This window comes from Panthera onca, chromosome B2 (assembly GCF_046562875.1).
Source record: "Panthera onca isolate mPanOnc1 chromosome B2, mPanOnc1 haplotype 2, whole genome shotgun sequence".
Lineage (NCBI taxonomy): Eukaryota > Metazoa > Chordata > Mammalia > Carnivora > Felidae > Panthera > Panthera onca.
In genome coordinates, this window is record NC_138343.1 from 112,713,182 (window position 1) to 112,729,684 (window position 16,503).

The following is a 16,503-nucleotide window of genomic DNA, read 5'->3' on the forward strand; positions in this document are numbered from 1 at the left end:
GGTGTATTTTTGCATTTATCATTTTCAAAATGCCTGGAACTTCCCTACTTAGAAAAGTATAATACTTTACAGATTATACAGATACTATACAGATAATACATTACAGATTATAACTACTGAAAGGAGTGAGATTTTCCTCAACTAAATATTACTGACATGCCATTATCCCAAAAAGTTTGCCCAAACATATCATTCATTCCTTTTTGCTTTTTATTTTAATTAAACATCAAATTGATGGAGGAAAATAGTATAATATATATATAAGTTATAAGTAATCAAATGAGAATTAACAGTCCTGAACACCCAGGCGAGCATTACCAGTATTTCAAAATACTCCTGCTTATTTCTTGCCAAATCCTTCCTCCATTTTTTCCATGAACCAGGAATGACCACTCTCCTGCTTTTCTTTAGTTTACCATCTGTGTATATACCAGTAAACAATATTTTTAATTTAGCATTTAAAAACTTAATAGAATATGGAATCATTCTGTATTTCATTTGCTTTTAAAATTAAATCATATTTTTCTTGGCTTCATAATGTTGATAAGAGGAGTTGTAATCCATTTGCTTTCACTACACTGCAGTGTTTCATTTTATGATTATACCACAATATATTTAGTCACTCTACTATTCTTTTTAAAGCTTATTTATTTATTTTGAGAGACACAGAGACAGTGTGAGCAGGGAAAGGATAGAGAGAGAAAATCCCAAGCAGGCCCCACACTGTCAGTGCAGAGCCCAACACAGGGCTCGAACTCACAAAACCACAGGATCCTGACCCAAAGCCAAGAGTGAGACACTTAACTGACTGAGCCACCCAGGTGCCCTTAGTTACTTGAGGCACATTTAGGTTGCTTCCAGTTTGAGTCCACTGTGATGGTGCCACAGTAAGCATTCTTCTATGTATCTCCTGAGGCACTTGTGAAAGGATTTCCCAGGGATTGTCTTGCTGTGTATGAGAACCTCCAACTTTACCAGATAATACCAAATTTCTTCCAAAGTCATTTTATTGCACCAATTCACACTTCTGCCATTAGTGTGTAAGAGTGTCTATTATTCTATATCCTTGTCAGCACTCGATATTGTTAGATTTTTTTTTTCATTTTTGCCACTTTGATGGGTGTAAACAGAATCTTTTTTATTTTGATTTTTATTTCCTGATTACAAAAGAAGTTGATACTTTTTAAAACCATTACTGGTCACCTGTGTTTCTTCTGAGACATGCAAATTCCAGTCTTTTGCTTCATTCTTTCATTTATCCTCATTTGAAATGCTCCTACGTGCCAAGTACTGACGTAACCCACAGGATGGAAAGATGAATGTGACAAAGACCCTGCCTTCATGGAGCTTTTGGCTTACTATCACTTCAGAGCTTTTGGGCATCACACTAATTACCAAGACCAAAATACAGAAACAATTTTTGAGCAACTAATGATATGATTATCACTTTGCAAGGCAAACTCTGACCTTAAGGAATTTACGAAAACACAACTTATACAAAACTGTAGCAAATTATATAAAATAACATATATTATGTTACATATAGTATAGACATTCAGAGGAAGTAATAAGTTGGGAGAAAAAGCTAATCAAGTAGGTCCATGGTTTAAACTGAAGTTGCTTTCCTTTTATGTAACTAATGTGAAAATACTATTTTTCTCTAGCCTACTTACTAAAGGAAGAAGATGAAAAAACAAGAGTCATTTTTAAAAAATTTTTTTTAACGTTTATTTATTTTTGAGACAGAGAGAGACAGAGCATGAACGGGGGAGGGTCAGAGAGAGAGGGAGACACAGAATCTGAAACAGGCTCCAGGCTCTGAGCGGGCAGCACAGAGCCCAACACGGGGCTCGAACTCACGGACCGCGAGATCATGACCTGAGCTGAAGTCAGACGTTTAACCAACTGAGCCACCCAGGCGCCCCACAAGAGTCATTTTTAAGTCAATAAAATAATGATCAACATGGAGGTGTGGCAACTATGATTTTTAAATATATAAAAATAATAGTGAAGGAAAAAAACACTCTCACAAATCAACATGCTTAGCCATAAACACAAGTACACTGTGTTTGCTGTTGAACTTACATCTTAACTAAAAGTTTTCCACGTATTTCTCTGGAATCTGGTAGCCCCCACAAACTACTAGAGTTGATTTTCACTAAATCTGCCATGCAAAGAATTCAAGTATACCTTTAAAAGAGAACCTGAAATATCATATAATTCCTCTTTGCTTCTATGTAACATTCCCCATGAGCCACGCTATTTGTAAAAACTGGTCTAAAGAAGATACCAATGTACCACCAGAAAATTTGTTGTAGTGTGGGGAGTCTTAAAGAATACAGAATTTAGGTTGGGCAAATCAAGTTGGAATCCTGGTTCCCCCACACACTTGTGTTATTTCAACTAAATTACAAAACTTTCTGAGTCTATGTTTCCTAAACTCCAAAGCAAGGATAATTGTTGTAAGAATTGACTCAATTATTATAGATCAGGGGCTTAGTTCAGTGTTCAGAATCTAAAAGAACTCATTAAATTGTGGATATCATTCAGATTGACTCAGTTTAATTCTTTTTCCACTTCTGTCAGTGGAAATACAGAACTGTGGTTCATACGGAAATAGAATTATGAGGGTTTCACATATATATGATAGTTTTCAAGTAAAGTCTTAGCAATCTATTTCTTGGTTTAATTGATTAAGTAATCCATTCATTTAGCACCAACCATATACTAAGCACTGTACTAGATGCTGGTGAAAGTCCTGCCCTTTCTTTCCCCCACAACCCTTGGTTCCTCTCAGGCATCCTTATATTTAGTTATGCATCAGCCCAACCCTGGATGGATGATGATTTTGTGTTTAAAATTAAATAATTTGACAAGCCCAGAAAAATATTTTTGGTATGCAGCAAATAACCTTTGCTTTCATCTGTGCAGGTTAAATACTTTCTATTCCTTTACCTTTAAGAAACCTATTCATATGTGGAATATTTCTACAAATGGTCCTTCAGCATTTCCCCCGTTTCTCATAAGGACAGAATTGAGCACAATATTCTGGCTCTACAAAGCAGCAACTTTGTGCTATGTGTAGATAATGTGATACAGTGTTGCTGTGTCTAAATGATGATATTCTTTAGGAAAAGTGTACTTATTTGACTAAAAATAACAATAAAATAGGTGAAACACAATAAGGATGACACCAAGACTAAATAAAATAAAACTCCATTAAAAAACTAACCAACAGGGGCGCCTGGGTGGCTCAGTCAGTTGGGCGGCTGACTTCGGCTCAGGTCATGATCTCCGGGTCCATGAGTTCGAACCCCGCGGCGTGCTCTGTGCTGACAGCTCGGAGCCTGGAGCCTGTTTGAGATTCTGTGTCTCCCTCTCTCTGACCCTCCCCCGTTCATGCTCTGTCTCTCTCTGTCTCAAAAATAAATAAACGTTAAAAAAAAAAAAAACTAACCAACAAGAGAAATATGCTTTATCCTATTAAAGATAACAGTGCAATTTCCAGACTCTTTCTTCTTTGGCTTATTTGAACCTTACTTGTACGGACTCTTCTCTAGACTTCCCTACTTAGTTCTGCTCTAGTGGAAGTCAAGCCTGCAAACTTTGGCTCTTTATGCTGCACTCAATCATCTCCTAGGAAGCATTTCCACTCTTGGGCCTTCAGTTCTCACCTCAGAGCTGAATCTCCTCAAAATCTATCAATATTAGTCAAAAATCTCACTCCCTGTACAGGACAAGTTCACTTGGATGACCTCTTCAGACCAGATCTAAATGTAACAGCGCCTCCTGCTTTGCCGTGCTCCCAACCAGCACCCTTTCCAAATTAATAGGCCGTAATCAAAACCTTACTCATATTCTCCTTTGATTTCCTACACAACTGTGATAGGCAGTCTTATTTGCCAGTTCCTGGTGTGCTGGGGACCAAGGCTCTCCCTGCTCTGCTTCTGGACATTTCTGTTGTAATTATGTACAGAGGCCGTTCTGTGCTTTGCTTCTCCTCCCACAATGTGCTTGCACTCTAGTTTATTTAAGGGGACAGGCACTGCAACAGGAAGTGTACCTCATTTCCCCACTCACCACTCTGCTTACTGTCTTCCTCTTCACCCACCCTCCTCTCTAACCAGGCTTCCCCTGCTTATCTCACAGGACCTCCACCGTGTTCCCTTCCAACTCTCCAGTTCCTATGTGGGTAAGGTATCCTACCAGGGCCCCAGCAGGTGGAACCCAATGTTTACATTCTCCTACGTGCAGCGGCCCCGCAGGATGCTTTGAGGAGCAGGGAATGAACCTGTTGTACATGGGCTGGAAAAAAAGGCGTATTTTAAATCTGAGATCAAATAGCGTTTAAAAACGAATTCAATTTTTATGATTGGATGACGCATCCGCGATAAAAAGCAGTTAAGATCGCAAAACTTTTTTAGGTTGTAGGAAAAGATCGCAAAACTTTTTTAGGGTGTAGGAAAAAGTAGCGTTTCCCTGACCGGGAATCGAACCCGGGCCGCGGCGGTGAGAGCGCCGAATCCTAACCACTAGACCACCAGGGAGCTTGGCTTAACAGGTTACTGAAGTGTATTTGCTGCTTTAAAAATCTCTACGTAAATCTGGCCGGTAGAAAAGATTGTGATTCTAAGCCCCACCTACTTGGCTTGGGTTTGGAGTCTCAGCTTCCAAAACTGAGGCACAGTTTCTGCGCTCCGAGCCCAGCACCGAGGCAGCTCCTGCGGGAAAAAGCTGGAGCTTCCAACTCCAATCCTCTTCCGAATGCTCTGCTAGAAAAGACGTCCTGAAATTTCATTCTAATTATGAATGTCTGACTGTGTCGGTGCCTATACACAAGTTAGAGTACTGTAATGTTAGAGAACCTTGTAATTTGCTTTATTATTTTCTTAATCATCTAGCTGCTCTTTCTAAACCTAACCTCTGTCGCTTTCTGTCTTTCCCTCTCACGCAGATGTTAAGTGCCACTAAACATTGTACTCAATCTAGATTGTCACTGGCGGAGCGCATTTCACGTTGTCTTGGTGGGTGGGACACCGCACGCGTCCTTGGCACAAGGCACGGGCTCTAAAGCTGTAGGTGCCGAAGGGCCACGTGGCCTCTTAGGAAGCAACTGTGTATCTATCCTGATGATGACTACTTACTTGGGAGTCAGGCTAACGAAGCCGAGAGAGCTGCGGGTGCCGTGCCGAGTGAAGAACCAGGGACAGCATCTGCACCCGGATCCACCAAACCTTGCCACCCGCTGTGTTTCCATTATCCTTTGTTTTTTGTTTTTTGTTTTTTCCAGTGTTATTATCTGGGCAATTGCTTCATCTCTCCGCGTTATGCTCGAGACGCGGCCAGGAAATGATGCAATTACCAGAGGAGTAAAGAAACCTTACAGCCCATCCTCGATTCAGAAACCCTCTTGAAATACGAGCAGAAGGCAACAGGATGTAACTCCTCTTTGAAGTGCCAACCATTACAGTTGAACAAATGTAACCCAAGAGACCTCGCTCCGTTGCAAGATGGAAGGAGGCTTAAGTAAAACATAATAAATTCATAATGAACTTGCTCACAACCCCCGGCGCCACTGTGAGTTCCAGCGGGCATCCACCACCGCAGAATCTGGGTGAGCCTGTGCTTGGATATTGTTTCTTGTCTTCAGCAACTCAGAGGTGGTTTAGATTGTTGATAAAATTTGTCTACACTTGTTTAATGATATGCAAACAGGAAGATAAAAGGATTTTTCAGGTCTGATAAATATGGAAATATCACAAGTAATTTTTAAACTTAATTATATTTTAGATAGGACACATACCTCTTTCCTATATCAAGGACTTTTTAGGAAATCAAGTTCGGTAGGTGGAGCTCTTATCTTGGAAGTGGGGATTACCAGAATTTAGTAGCAAAGGGTATGGTTTTGAATAAAAAGATAAAGCAGATATTATTTTTAGAATAATTTTTTTAACGTTTTTTTTTTTTTAATTTTATTTTTGAGACAGAGACAGCATGAACAGGGGAGGGTCAGCGAGAGGGAGACGCAGAATCTGAAACAGGCTCCAGGCTCTGAGCTGTCAGCACAGAGCCCGACGCGGGGCTGGAACTCACAGACCGCGAGATCGTGACCTGAGCCAAAGTCGGCCGCTTAACCGACTGAGCCACCCAGGCACCCCTAGAATAATTTTAATAGGGTTAGTCACAATATGCTACAACAGGACAAAAAGGTGCAGTGAAAATTACCATCCCTCTCTTTTCCCCAGCCAGTAATTTCTTTTTCCCAGAGATAACCAGCGTTAACAGTTTCTTCTATATCCTTCTAGAAACAGTCTATGCATGCGTAAGTGAATGTGTATTTTTCCCAACTTTTTATCTTGAAAAATTCCAAACCTACAGGAAATTGCAAGTGTAGGAAAATGAACGCATATATACCCTTCATCTGCACTTGTGCTCCCCAATTTAGTAAGATGAACAACGTGTGACTATCATGCATTGAAATGTGGCTAGCACAAACTTCGATGCTCCATAAGTGATGAATGCCTACTGGTTTTTTAAGCCTTAATATGAAAAACAAAATAATGTAAAATACATCATTAATAATTTTTATGTTGAGGGGTTCCTGGGTGGTTCAGTTGGTTGAGCAACCAATTCTTGATTTAGGATCAGGTCATGATCCCAGGTGGTGGGATCGAGCCCTGCCTGGACTCTGGGCTCTAGGCTGGGCCTGCTTAGGATTATTCTCTCTCTCCCTCTGCCCCTCTCCCCACATTTGTGCATTCATTCTCTCTCTCTCTCTCTCTCTCAAATAAAAAAAAGTAAAAAGAACAATTTTTACATTGATTACATTTTCAATTAGAAATATATTGGATTCATATATTAAAATTTCACTTTATTTTCACTTTTTAACGTATCTACTAGAATATTTAAAATTATATATGTGCCTTGTATTGTATTTCTATTATACAGTGCTGATCTAGAGTCACCAGTTGTTAATATTTTGCCATATTTACTTCTCTTGATCTTTTTTCTGAAGCATTTTAGGTTAGTTGCAGACATCATAACACTTTACTTGTAAATACTTTATCATCTATTTCCTAAGAACAAGCAATACAACTATCATACTTAGGAAATTCACTTTTTTAATGTTTATTTATTTACCTTGAGAAAGAGGAAGAGAAAGCAGGGGAGGGACAGAGAGAAGAGGAGAGAGAGAATCCCAAGCTGGCTCTGTGCTGACAGCCCTTCGTCCTGGGGCTCTGAGCTGAGCCAAAACCAAGAGTCAGATGTTTAACTGACCAAGCCACCCAGGCACCCTGGAAATTTAAATTTAATACAATATTATTATTTATTATACAGTTAATAATCAAATTTTTCAATTGTCATAACAACACTTTTTGTATTTTTTCTTTTTACCCAGGATGTACTCAAGGATTATACAGTACATTTAGTTGTCACGTTTCTGTATTCTCCTTTTTTTAATCTGGAACAATTCCCCAATTTTTTTTTTTTTAACAATATTGACCTTTCTGAATAGTGAAGGACGGTTGTTTCAGAAAGGCCCTCAATTCAGATAAATATTTATTTTGACAAGAACCTTAGGTGATGTGTTCTTCTCAGTGCATTACATCAGAATGTGCATAATGCTGATCTATCACATTATCTTTCATGATCAATGCTGTAGCAGAATAATGGCCCCCATGGGGATGTCCCTATTCTAATCTCCAGAACACATAAATGTGTTACCTCACGTGGCAATAGGGACGTTGCAGATGTGATGAAGTTAAGGGTTTTGAGACACAGGAAATTAATCCTGGATCATCTGAGTAGGCCCAAAATTATTACAAGCGTCCTTATAAATGAAGGAGAGAGGCAGAAGAGTTAGTGTCCTAGCTGTGTGATCTGAGGAAAACTCACCCTGCCTTTCCTGGCTTTGAAGAGGGAGGAAGGAGACCCTAAGCTGAGGAATACAGGTCCCCTCGAGCCTCCAGAAAGAAAACAGCTCTGCCAATACCTAGAATGAGACTCAGGTCAGACTTCTGGATCACAGAACTGTACGATAATAAGTTTGTGTCATTTCAAGCCCTTAAGTTTGTGGATTTTTTTTTTACAGCAACTATAGGAAATATACAGTAACTCTGAGTATTTGGCTAAGGTGTCCACCATACTTTGAGAATGTATGAATCTTTTGTTCCTCAGCAAACTTTCACCTGATGGTTTTAGCATCCACTGACAATCTTTGCTTGAATCAATTACTACCATGGTGATTGCAAAATAGTGTTATCATTCTCATGTAAACAACTTCCCATTCTCTCCTTTCTCTTTTTATTCTCTATTTAATTTTTAAATATCAGTTTGGACTCATAGTCTTTTTCTGTTTTTGTGCTTTTATTCAAGGTATTATAATCCATCACTGTCATTTTTCTTATTAAATTGTCCCAAATTTGGCCAGAAAGAGTCCCTTTAAGTTGGCTCCTGCATTCTTTTGACATGTCACCCTAAATTTTTGAGCACTTCTTTATTTTCTGTCACAAGATGGTCCAGGCACACTCTATGCTTTATAGACTGACTTAGGGAGAATTAAGATATTTATGCATGTATCTTTTCTTTTTTAATTTCTTTGTTTTATTTTTACACAAAGAGGAACGTACTCTACATACTTTACATAAGTTTTTTAAAAATACCTTTTGAAGTATATTTCAAAAATTCTTTAAAAAAATTTTTTTTAATGTTTATTTATTCTTGAGAGAGAGAGAGAGACAGAGACAGAACATGAGCAGGGGAGGGGCAGACCAAGAGAGGGACATAGAATCTGAAGCAGGCAGAGCATGACACAGAGCTCAAACTCATGAACCATGAGATCATGACCTGAGCCAAAGTCAGATGCTTAACTGCCTGAGCCACCCAGGCACCCCACCCCCCCACCAAGGATGCCCATTCTTTACGTAAAAAGTTATTCATTATTTTTGATAACTAAATAGTATTCCACTGTTTCAATATTTTATTAAAGCCATTTCATACTGGTCATTTGGATTATTTCCAATCATTTGCTTTCACCAAAGTACTAAAATGAATGACTTGGCCCAACCTAATTTAGCATTTAGTTTTTATTAATTTTTCCCAAAACAACTCAACTTACAGAGTACCAATTTCTGATTTGAAAATGTTGTTATATATTAGAAGAAAAATCATGGCATCTGATTCAAATTCACTTATAATTTATTGACAATTTTAGTTTTCAATTTGATTTCAACCTAACTTATGTATTAAAGAGATATTTATTGACTAATATATGTCAGGGACTATATTAGGCACCAAAGATATCAAGGTGAACAAAATGGGATTCTTGACCTTGAAGTTTAGTCTGGTGGGGTTCAAGTAAATAAGTAATTACAGTAGAGTAGTGAATAGTAAAACACAGGTATGACTATATTTTAATAAATTTATTTAATATATTAAAAATGCACCACTCATCATGCATACTTTGCTGATGGGAGTGTAAAATGGTACAGTTACCCTGGAAAATAACTTGGCAATTTCTTATAAAACTAAACATGCACTTACCACATGACCCATCAGTTGTACTCTTGGGAACTTATCCCAGAAAAATGAAAACTTATGTTCACACAAAATCTTCCCACAAATGTTTATAGCAGCTTTTTAATAATAGTCCCAAAGTGGAGACAACAGAAAGGTCTTTCAATAGGTGGATGGTTAAACTGTGGTACATCCATAACATGGAATACTTATCAAAAAAAGGAACCCGCTATTGATCCACATAACACCTTGGATGGTTCCCAAGAGAGTTAGGCTGAGTGGAAAAAAAAAAAAAAAAAAGCGAATCCAAAATGTTACAGATGGTGTGATTCCTTTTACTTTTTAAAAATTTTATTTATTTACTTTTGAGAGAGAGGGGGGAGTGGGGAGGGGCGGAAAGAGGGAGAGAGAGGGGGAGGGGGGGAGAGAGAGAGAGAGAGAGAGAGAATCCTAAGCACGCTCTGTACTGCCAGCGCAGAGCTCGATGCAGGGCTTGAACCTATGAACCATGAGATTATGACCTGAGCCAAAATCAAGAGTTGGATGCTCAAATGACACTAGCCACCCAGGTGCCCCTGGTATGATTGCTTTTATACAGCACTTTTGGAATTATAGAGATAAAAAGGGATTCGTGATTTGCAGGGATTAGAGATGTGGTGGGGAGGAGGAGGATGGATGTGACTTTATAAAGGGGTAGGTTGTGGGAGCTTTGTGGTGCTAGAACAGTCCTGTGTCTTATTGTGGTGGGTAGAATAATCTGTACAGATGATAAAATTGCTTAGAACACACACACACACACACACACACACACACACACACTCACACATGAGTGTATGTAAAACTGATGAAATACAAACTTGAAAGATCATACCAATATCATTTTTCTGGTTTTGATATTGTACTGGAGTTACCCAAATGTTGCCATTGAGGGCGACTGGGGTCAGTGGGGGTGGTTGGAACCTGAGACTTCCCTACACATTTTTTCCAACTTTTTATGAATCTACAATGATTTCCTTTGAAAAAACCCTATTCAGCTTATTGCACTCTAAATTTCTTTCATCTAACAAGGTCAAACAACAACTACCAGTTCAGTTTAGGGATTCATTTCAGAATTTTAAATGATATCTTAGCTACAATGTCTTTGCACCAGCTTATTTAAGTTTTTCAGAAAATGTAAAAAATATGTGATGAATTCTCAAGCTACTGAACAGACTATTTTTAGCAGAAACAAGACAGAGGAAAGTTTCCAAGAGCAGATACTTATTAGTGAATTGTGAATAAAAGAAAAGGGCAAATTTATTGGGCTTAATCTAAGTAATCAACCGTAAGTTCTATGTGCTTACCGGCACCCGGACAGCAATCCATTTCTATATACATCAGTATTTCTTTCTCAATACACTCTGGCAGGCTCCTCCTTTCAAATGACAAGGAGATTTCTACCTCCACTTTAGATTTTATGACAAGCCGAGAAAAGCACTGAACCATCCACAAAAGGACCATCCACAAAAGGACCTATTGACATTTTTCTCAAAATTCAAGGTGGTAATCCACGATGATCTGTACCAATGACACCAGTTGTAAAAATGACCACTGCCTTCAACACTATTAAATCGTGAACTCAATTCTATCTCTCTAGGTCCAGGATAACTACCACAAACATCCAGAGATGACATTAGTATTTACCTCCTCTGGAACCCCTGAGCTCCAACTAACCTAAGTCAGGTGTGTGAGAGGAGGTGCTTCTGTGCGAGGAAAAGGATAGGTTTAACTACTAAAGAATGAAACTGCTTGGTGATAGTAGACCGAACTCATCACCCAATGCACAAATCTCCTCTCCAGGCCCTTATGGAGAAAAATTCCAAAGGAGTTTCAATTCTTTCAATTCATTGTAAATTCATTGCTTATCCAGGGAGCTTTTCATTTTGGCAAAGCGCTATTTGCTGATATCCTGGAATTCCAGTGCAAGGAAATGTAACCAGTGTAGCATTTAAAAACAGACACACTAGCATGCTTCTTGATTACAAAATTATCTTTAGATATATATGTAAGAAAAATACTGTACACATTTGCAGTAACAGTTTCTATTGTTTGGTAATGTTTCCCAAAGCCCTCCAGGAAGTTGCTTGGGAGAACACCTGATGCCTGACTGCAGGGATCCAGTTGCCCCCCCACTGGTCCAATTTCTATCCTGTGCAGCACGAAAGAGGAAGGCTAGTGAAGTGACCCCTCTTTTCTTCTGTTAAGAGCTAAAGCAATCTCTGCTTCTCCATATCTACTCCAAAGTCTCATCATACAGGGTTCTTTATACCAAAAAAAGCAAGATGACAATTCCACCTAAATTGCCCTACAATGGCCAACAGAGGTAAAAAGGATGGTTTTCATATTTCACAGAGGCCCTCATAGCCATAAAATTAGTGTAGCACTGTAATTTTTCATTAACTCAACATTTACCAAGCACCTACTAGCCAGGTACATGAGGAGTGCCAGGGATACAATGAAAAAACCAAACAACCAACCAACAAAAACCTTTACTATAGTAATGTATATTATTAAAGTAATAGCTAACTTTTCTTGAAGGTCACATTCTAAGCATCATTCATGGATTACCTCATTCAATCCCTCTATCCACCTTGTAAAGTTGATACTATTATCATCCACCTTTTACAGATAAAGCAACAGCGGTTAAGTAACATATGCAAGGTCAGCACAGGTAAAGCTATAGTCTGAAGTCAGTGCCTGAATTCCTAGAGATTACCATGTTCTTAAGAAGTACACATTCTAATGAGGTTTGATCTTTAGTGTACTAATATTTCCCAAATGATTAAGTATTTCATTTTTCTCTCAATTAAAACTTCACCTTCTATTTATTTACGTATTTTATTGATTTATTTTTAAATGTTAATTTATTTTTGAGAGAGAGAGAGAGAGAGAGAGAGAGAGAAGGAGGGTGCAGAGAGAGAGGGAGACAGGATCCCAAGAGGGCTCTGCCCTGACAGCAGAGAGCCCAATGTGGGGCTCAAACTCACAAACCATAAGATCATGACCTGAGCCGAAATCTGACGCTTAATGGACTGAGCCATCCGGGGGCCCTTCACCTCTATTTAGAGCAGCACTCTCCAGAATAATTTTTTGTAATAATGGAAATATTCTATTCTGTCCAAAAGAGTAGCCAGTAGCTGTGTTTGGCTTTTCAGCACTTGAAATGTGGCTAGTTGAATGAAAAAACACATTTTAAATTTAAATTTAAATGGCCACAGGGCACCTGGGTGGCTCAGTGGGTTAAGCAATAGACTCTTGATTTTGGCTCAGGTCATGATCTCACATTTTGTGAGATCGCAAGCCCCAACTTGGACTCTCAGAGCCTACTTGGGATTCTTTCTCCCTTTCTCTGCTGCTCCCCTCCCCCCCCCCCCCCCCCCCGCCCTTGTGCTTTCCCTTTCACTCTCTCAACATAAATAAATAAACTTAAAAAAAAAATAAATTGAAGTGGTCACATGTGGCTAGTTTTGGACAGCACACATCTAGAGGATAAGGAAATGATTTTATTTCTTCTGGTTCCTCTATAAAGACAGTGCTTAGGCCAATCAATAAATGCTAAGTTAATGAAAAAGAGCTAGTGAAGAATATTTAAGGGGGAATTTTCTCTCCCTCTAAGCTGAGGAGCACAAATCTTTATTATACCAGGACTTCCACTGTGATGTTATAATAAGCATGTGATACAGTATGCAGTCCTAGAGAAGTTCATAAAGATATGAAAAAAGATACTTAAGTTACCTTCAGTGCTTTTGAAAGGCTGACATTTTATAATTGATGCTTATTACTTTTAAAATACATACTCAGTTATATCTTTGTCTAATAAAAAAAGATCACCAGGTGCCTGGGTGGCTCAGTCAGTTAAGCCTCTGACTCTTGGTTTTGGCTCAGATCATGATCTCTCAGTTCATGAGTTGAGTTCCACATCAGGCTGTGTGCTGACAGAGCAAAGCCTGCTTGGGATTCTGTCTTCCTTTCTCTCTGCCCCACGCCCCCCTCAAAATAAATAAAAATAAACTTAAAAAAATCACTAGTTTCTTGAGAAAACATGGGAATGTATATAAAGAAAAAAAAGGAGACTCTGGGTGGCAAAAGGATGGAAAGAGTCAAGAATTTCAGCTCAATGAACATTTCTGCAAATGTCCTTCTACACACTGCGTTCTAAGCAAACTTCATAACTTTTGTTAGCGTGAGCAACTGCTAAATTCTCATTAGGTGACTTAACTCTGTCACTTACACGTCGCAGACACATAAACATTTCGATAGCTGGGTTATTCTGAATCTGGGGGCAAAATACCATGACCAATAATAGGTATCTTTTGGATATGAACTGGGGCTCTAGATCAAAGTCCTCTAAGTGGCCAAGTCATGTGTCAGTGTTTCCTGACTCCTAAGCAGTTCAGCTGCCACCCTCCTCCACATGCTCAAGAAATCTTCCAGATTTTATCGGTTTGTACCGCTATGGAACATGTCTTATCTTTGCCCATTTAAAAAAAAAACAAAAAAAAAACCCCTTAGATTTCCAAATCATAAAAGCACCGATCAAAGAAGTGTGAGAGTGGCTCAGTTTCTCTGGAAAGCCCAAACAATGTTCTTTTGATTCAATAAAATCAAGTCTTTGTAGTGTAAGTGGAATTTTCCCTTGAACATAATTAGCAAATCACACAATGCCTAAAGATGTAAACCGGAGGCCCCATTTTATACATGTTCAGTGCAGAATTGAGCGATTATTCCGTTTCTCGCAAGATAGTATAACATGACCTACTTGCAACTGAAATCCGAAAGCCACCACTGTTAAATGCTTGGCTCGGCCTTTGAGGAGAGGCTGATACAGCATCAGCAGCATCAACAACCCAGAGGAGGCCACTATCTAGTGGGCCTGTGTGTACGGCCTCTGACACACCAATGTTATCAGGCCAGCTGCAGACTCCGCCGTGAGTTGTGTTGTGTGTGTGCAAGGGTAAACCTCAAGATCAAATCCTCCTAGTCATCTTGCAGTGCTGGTCATGGGACCACAGAGGAAACAGCTCCCAAGTGGGGATGGGAAGCTCACAGGCACTGCCCCGCTGCTGATGCAAATCCTCCCCCCAACCAAGGCTCTCTCGGGTCTCTGCCAAGTGTCGGCCTGGAGGGCCCAACTGCTACGTCCCGACCGCTGTAATGATTATAATTTGGCAGCATCCGGGATGCAGTACCAGGAACGGGAACGGGAGGGGGAGGAGATGGTGGGCCCCTTTGCGAAACGTAACGCCGGAAAGGACAGAAGGATGAATTAATTGTGGCCAGTAGCCCCCAAGCTGGAAGGAAACTCAAGGTTTTAAGGCCCGGGGAGACGCTTTATAACTTCGGCTCTGCTCTCAAAGCCTCACTTGAAGCGCGGTGCCACGGCAGGCCAGCTGTAGGGGATGCGGCCCGGGGCGAGGTAAGAAGACCCTCCCAGGCTCCACCATCCGGGTCCGGCCTCCAGGGTAGCAGCGAGCTGGCTCTCGGAGGCGTCACAATGGGCCGAGGCCTGCGGAGGCCGCGCGCGCAGCTCCCCGGGGCGGAGCCGCGCCCGGGACTGGGGCTGTGCCGGGGCAGCGGAGGCTGCAGCAACCGGGGGTGGCCGGGGCACCCAGCCTTCCAGCTCCGAGGTCGCCGGGGCGGGGAGGATGCCGCAGCCCGAGCCGCGGAGCCCGGCCGCCGAGCTTTCTAGCCCCCGCCGCCGCGGAGGGGCGCAGAGCGTGGCGCGGGCCGGGCGGAGCTAGAGGCGGGCGTCTGCACCGCGTCGCGCCACCCGCAGTTCCCCGCCTCCGGCCGGGCCCGCGAGCCTGTCGCGGCCGATGCCCTGACCGCGGGCGCAGCTGCAGGGTTGGCAAGGCGCCGCGCCCGGGAAGAGGCCTGAGGAGTCCTGGCGGCGCCCGAGTCCATCAGCTCCGGACGCCGGTCCCCTGGGGCACGCGCCTCGCCGCTCCTCCCTCCCGTCCCTGCTCCTCCTCGCTGCACGATCCTCCCCCGACCCCTCCTTCCACCCACCCTGGAGGATGCGCTCCCCCGCGCCGAGCAGCAGAGGCCACCGCTCCCAGAAATGCGTGCGCCCGATCCCCTTCTCCCGGACCCGCGGAGCCGGCGCCCCCGCCCTGTAGGTAGGTGGGTGAGGCGGGGACCCGCTCTCGCAGCCGCCCGCAGCTGATGCTGCCGCTGGGGAGAGGCGGGCAGCCGGGGCCAGGACCCGCCAAACTTGCCTCCTGCCCGGGCTCGGCAGAGCCCTCGGAGGTGTGCTAATGGCGCTGGAGGCAGACCTCGTTAACCTGACAACCTCTTGTCGAGCTCGGAAGGCCGAATGGTGGCGAAGGAGAGCTTGACCCTTCTCCGCTTACCGCCCCCCCCCCCCTTCCTCACCCCCGGCCCGGTGGCTGCGGGCGGGGGTGGGGAGGACCGGTGGGCTCGTGGCTTATTTGGGCGGTGGGGGCTGGGGGGGGGGTACCGTTGTATTTTCAGCAGCTCAGGTGGAAATATGTCACCGTAATTTTTCGGCTGGATGAGCAGATGCGTTCTTCCTGTTTTAGCCAAACGTGTAAGCACGCAAAGCGTTATTTTAGCGGCACGTAGAAGTAGCGGCGGATTTTTGTATATTTCAGAACTGGCTGGCTGGTATATAAAATTGATGGCTCAGTCCCCTACAGTCAACATTTTAGGGCCAGTTAGGGAAGGTCAGATTATTATTCCAGAAGTCAGATTATTCCGGACGTAGATGAGGCTGGGGTATTCTGTTGCTTGCTCGAGGAGCTTCCTGCTTTCCTAAAGCGATGTGTTTTAAGAGTGGCAAGTTTGATACAGGTGTCGGGAGTTGAGAATCTGCTGGAAGGATGCACCCGGGCGGCCAGCAGAGGCAGTCTTGGGCGCAGCCTAGCTTCCAGCTAGGTGTTACGGTTTGTGTTTTGGTTTATGAACTCTTTCTTTTCTCCCAAGTGT

The 16,503-nt window shown here is 42.0% G+C and overlaps 1 protein-coding gene and 1 non-coding gene across 12 annotated transcripts in view; one reads left to right on the forward strand and one right to left on the reverse strand.

Moving 5' to 3' along the window:
* Positions 1 to 4,475: 4,475 nt before the first annotated feature.
* TRNAE-CUC (transfer RNA glutamic acid (anticodon CUC)) lies at positions 4,476 to 4,547 on the reverse strand. The gene has a single exon. It is a non-coding gene; the product is annotated as a tRNA-Glu (tRNA).
* A 765-nt stretch (positions 4,548 to 5,312) lies between these two features.
* Positions 5,313 to 16,503, forward strand: part of NCOA7 (nuclear receptor coactivator 7) — a 165,923-nt gene continuing 154,732 nt past the window's right edge. For 6 of the 11 annotated variants that reach the window (XM_078447280.2, XM_078447279.2, XM_078447273.2 and 3 more), the window contains exon 1: positions 15,561 to 15,674. Coding sequence is in view for 1 of the 11 variants with exons in the window: in XM_060616583.3 (XP_060472566.3) it covers positions 14,955 to 14,971 (17 nt within the window). In the remaining 10 variants the exon portion in view is untranslated. Of the gene's footprint in view, positions 5,615 to 14,605; positions 14,972 to 15,560; positions 15,675 to 16,436; positions 16,461 to 16,503 lie in introns of those variants that run through there. The other 5 variants (XM_060616577.3, XM_060616583.3, XM_060616580.3 and 2 more) reach the window with 4 other exon arrangements.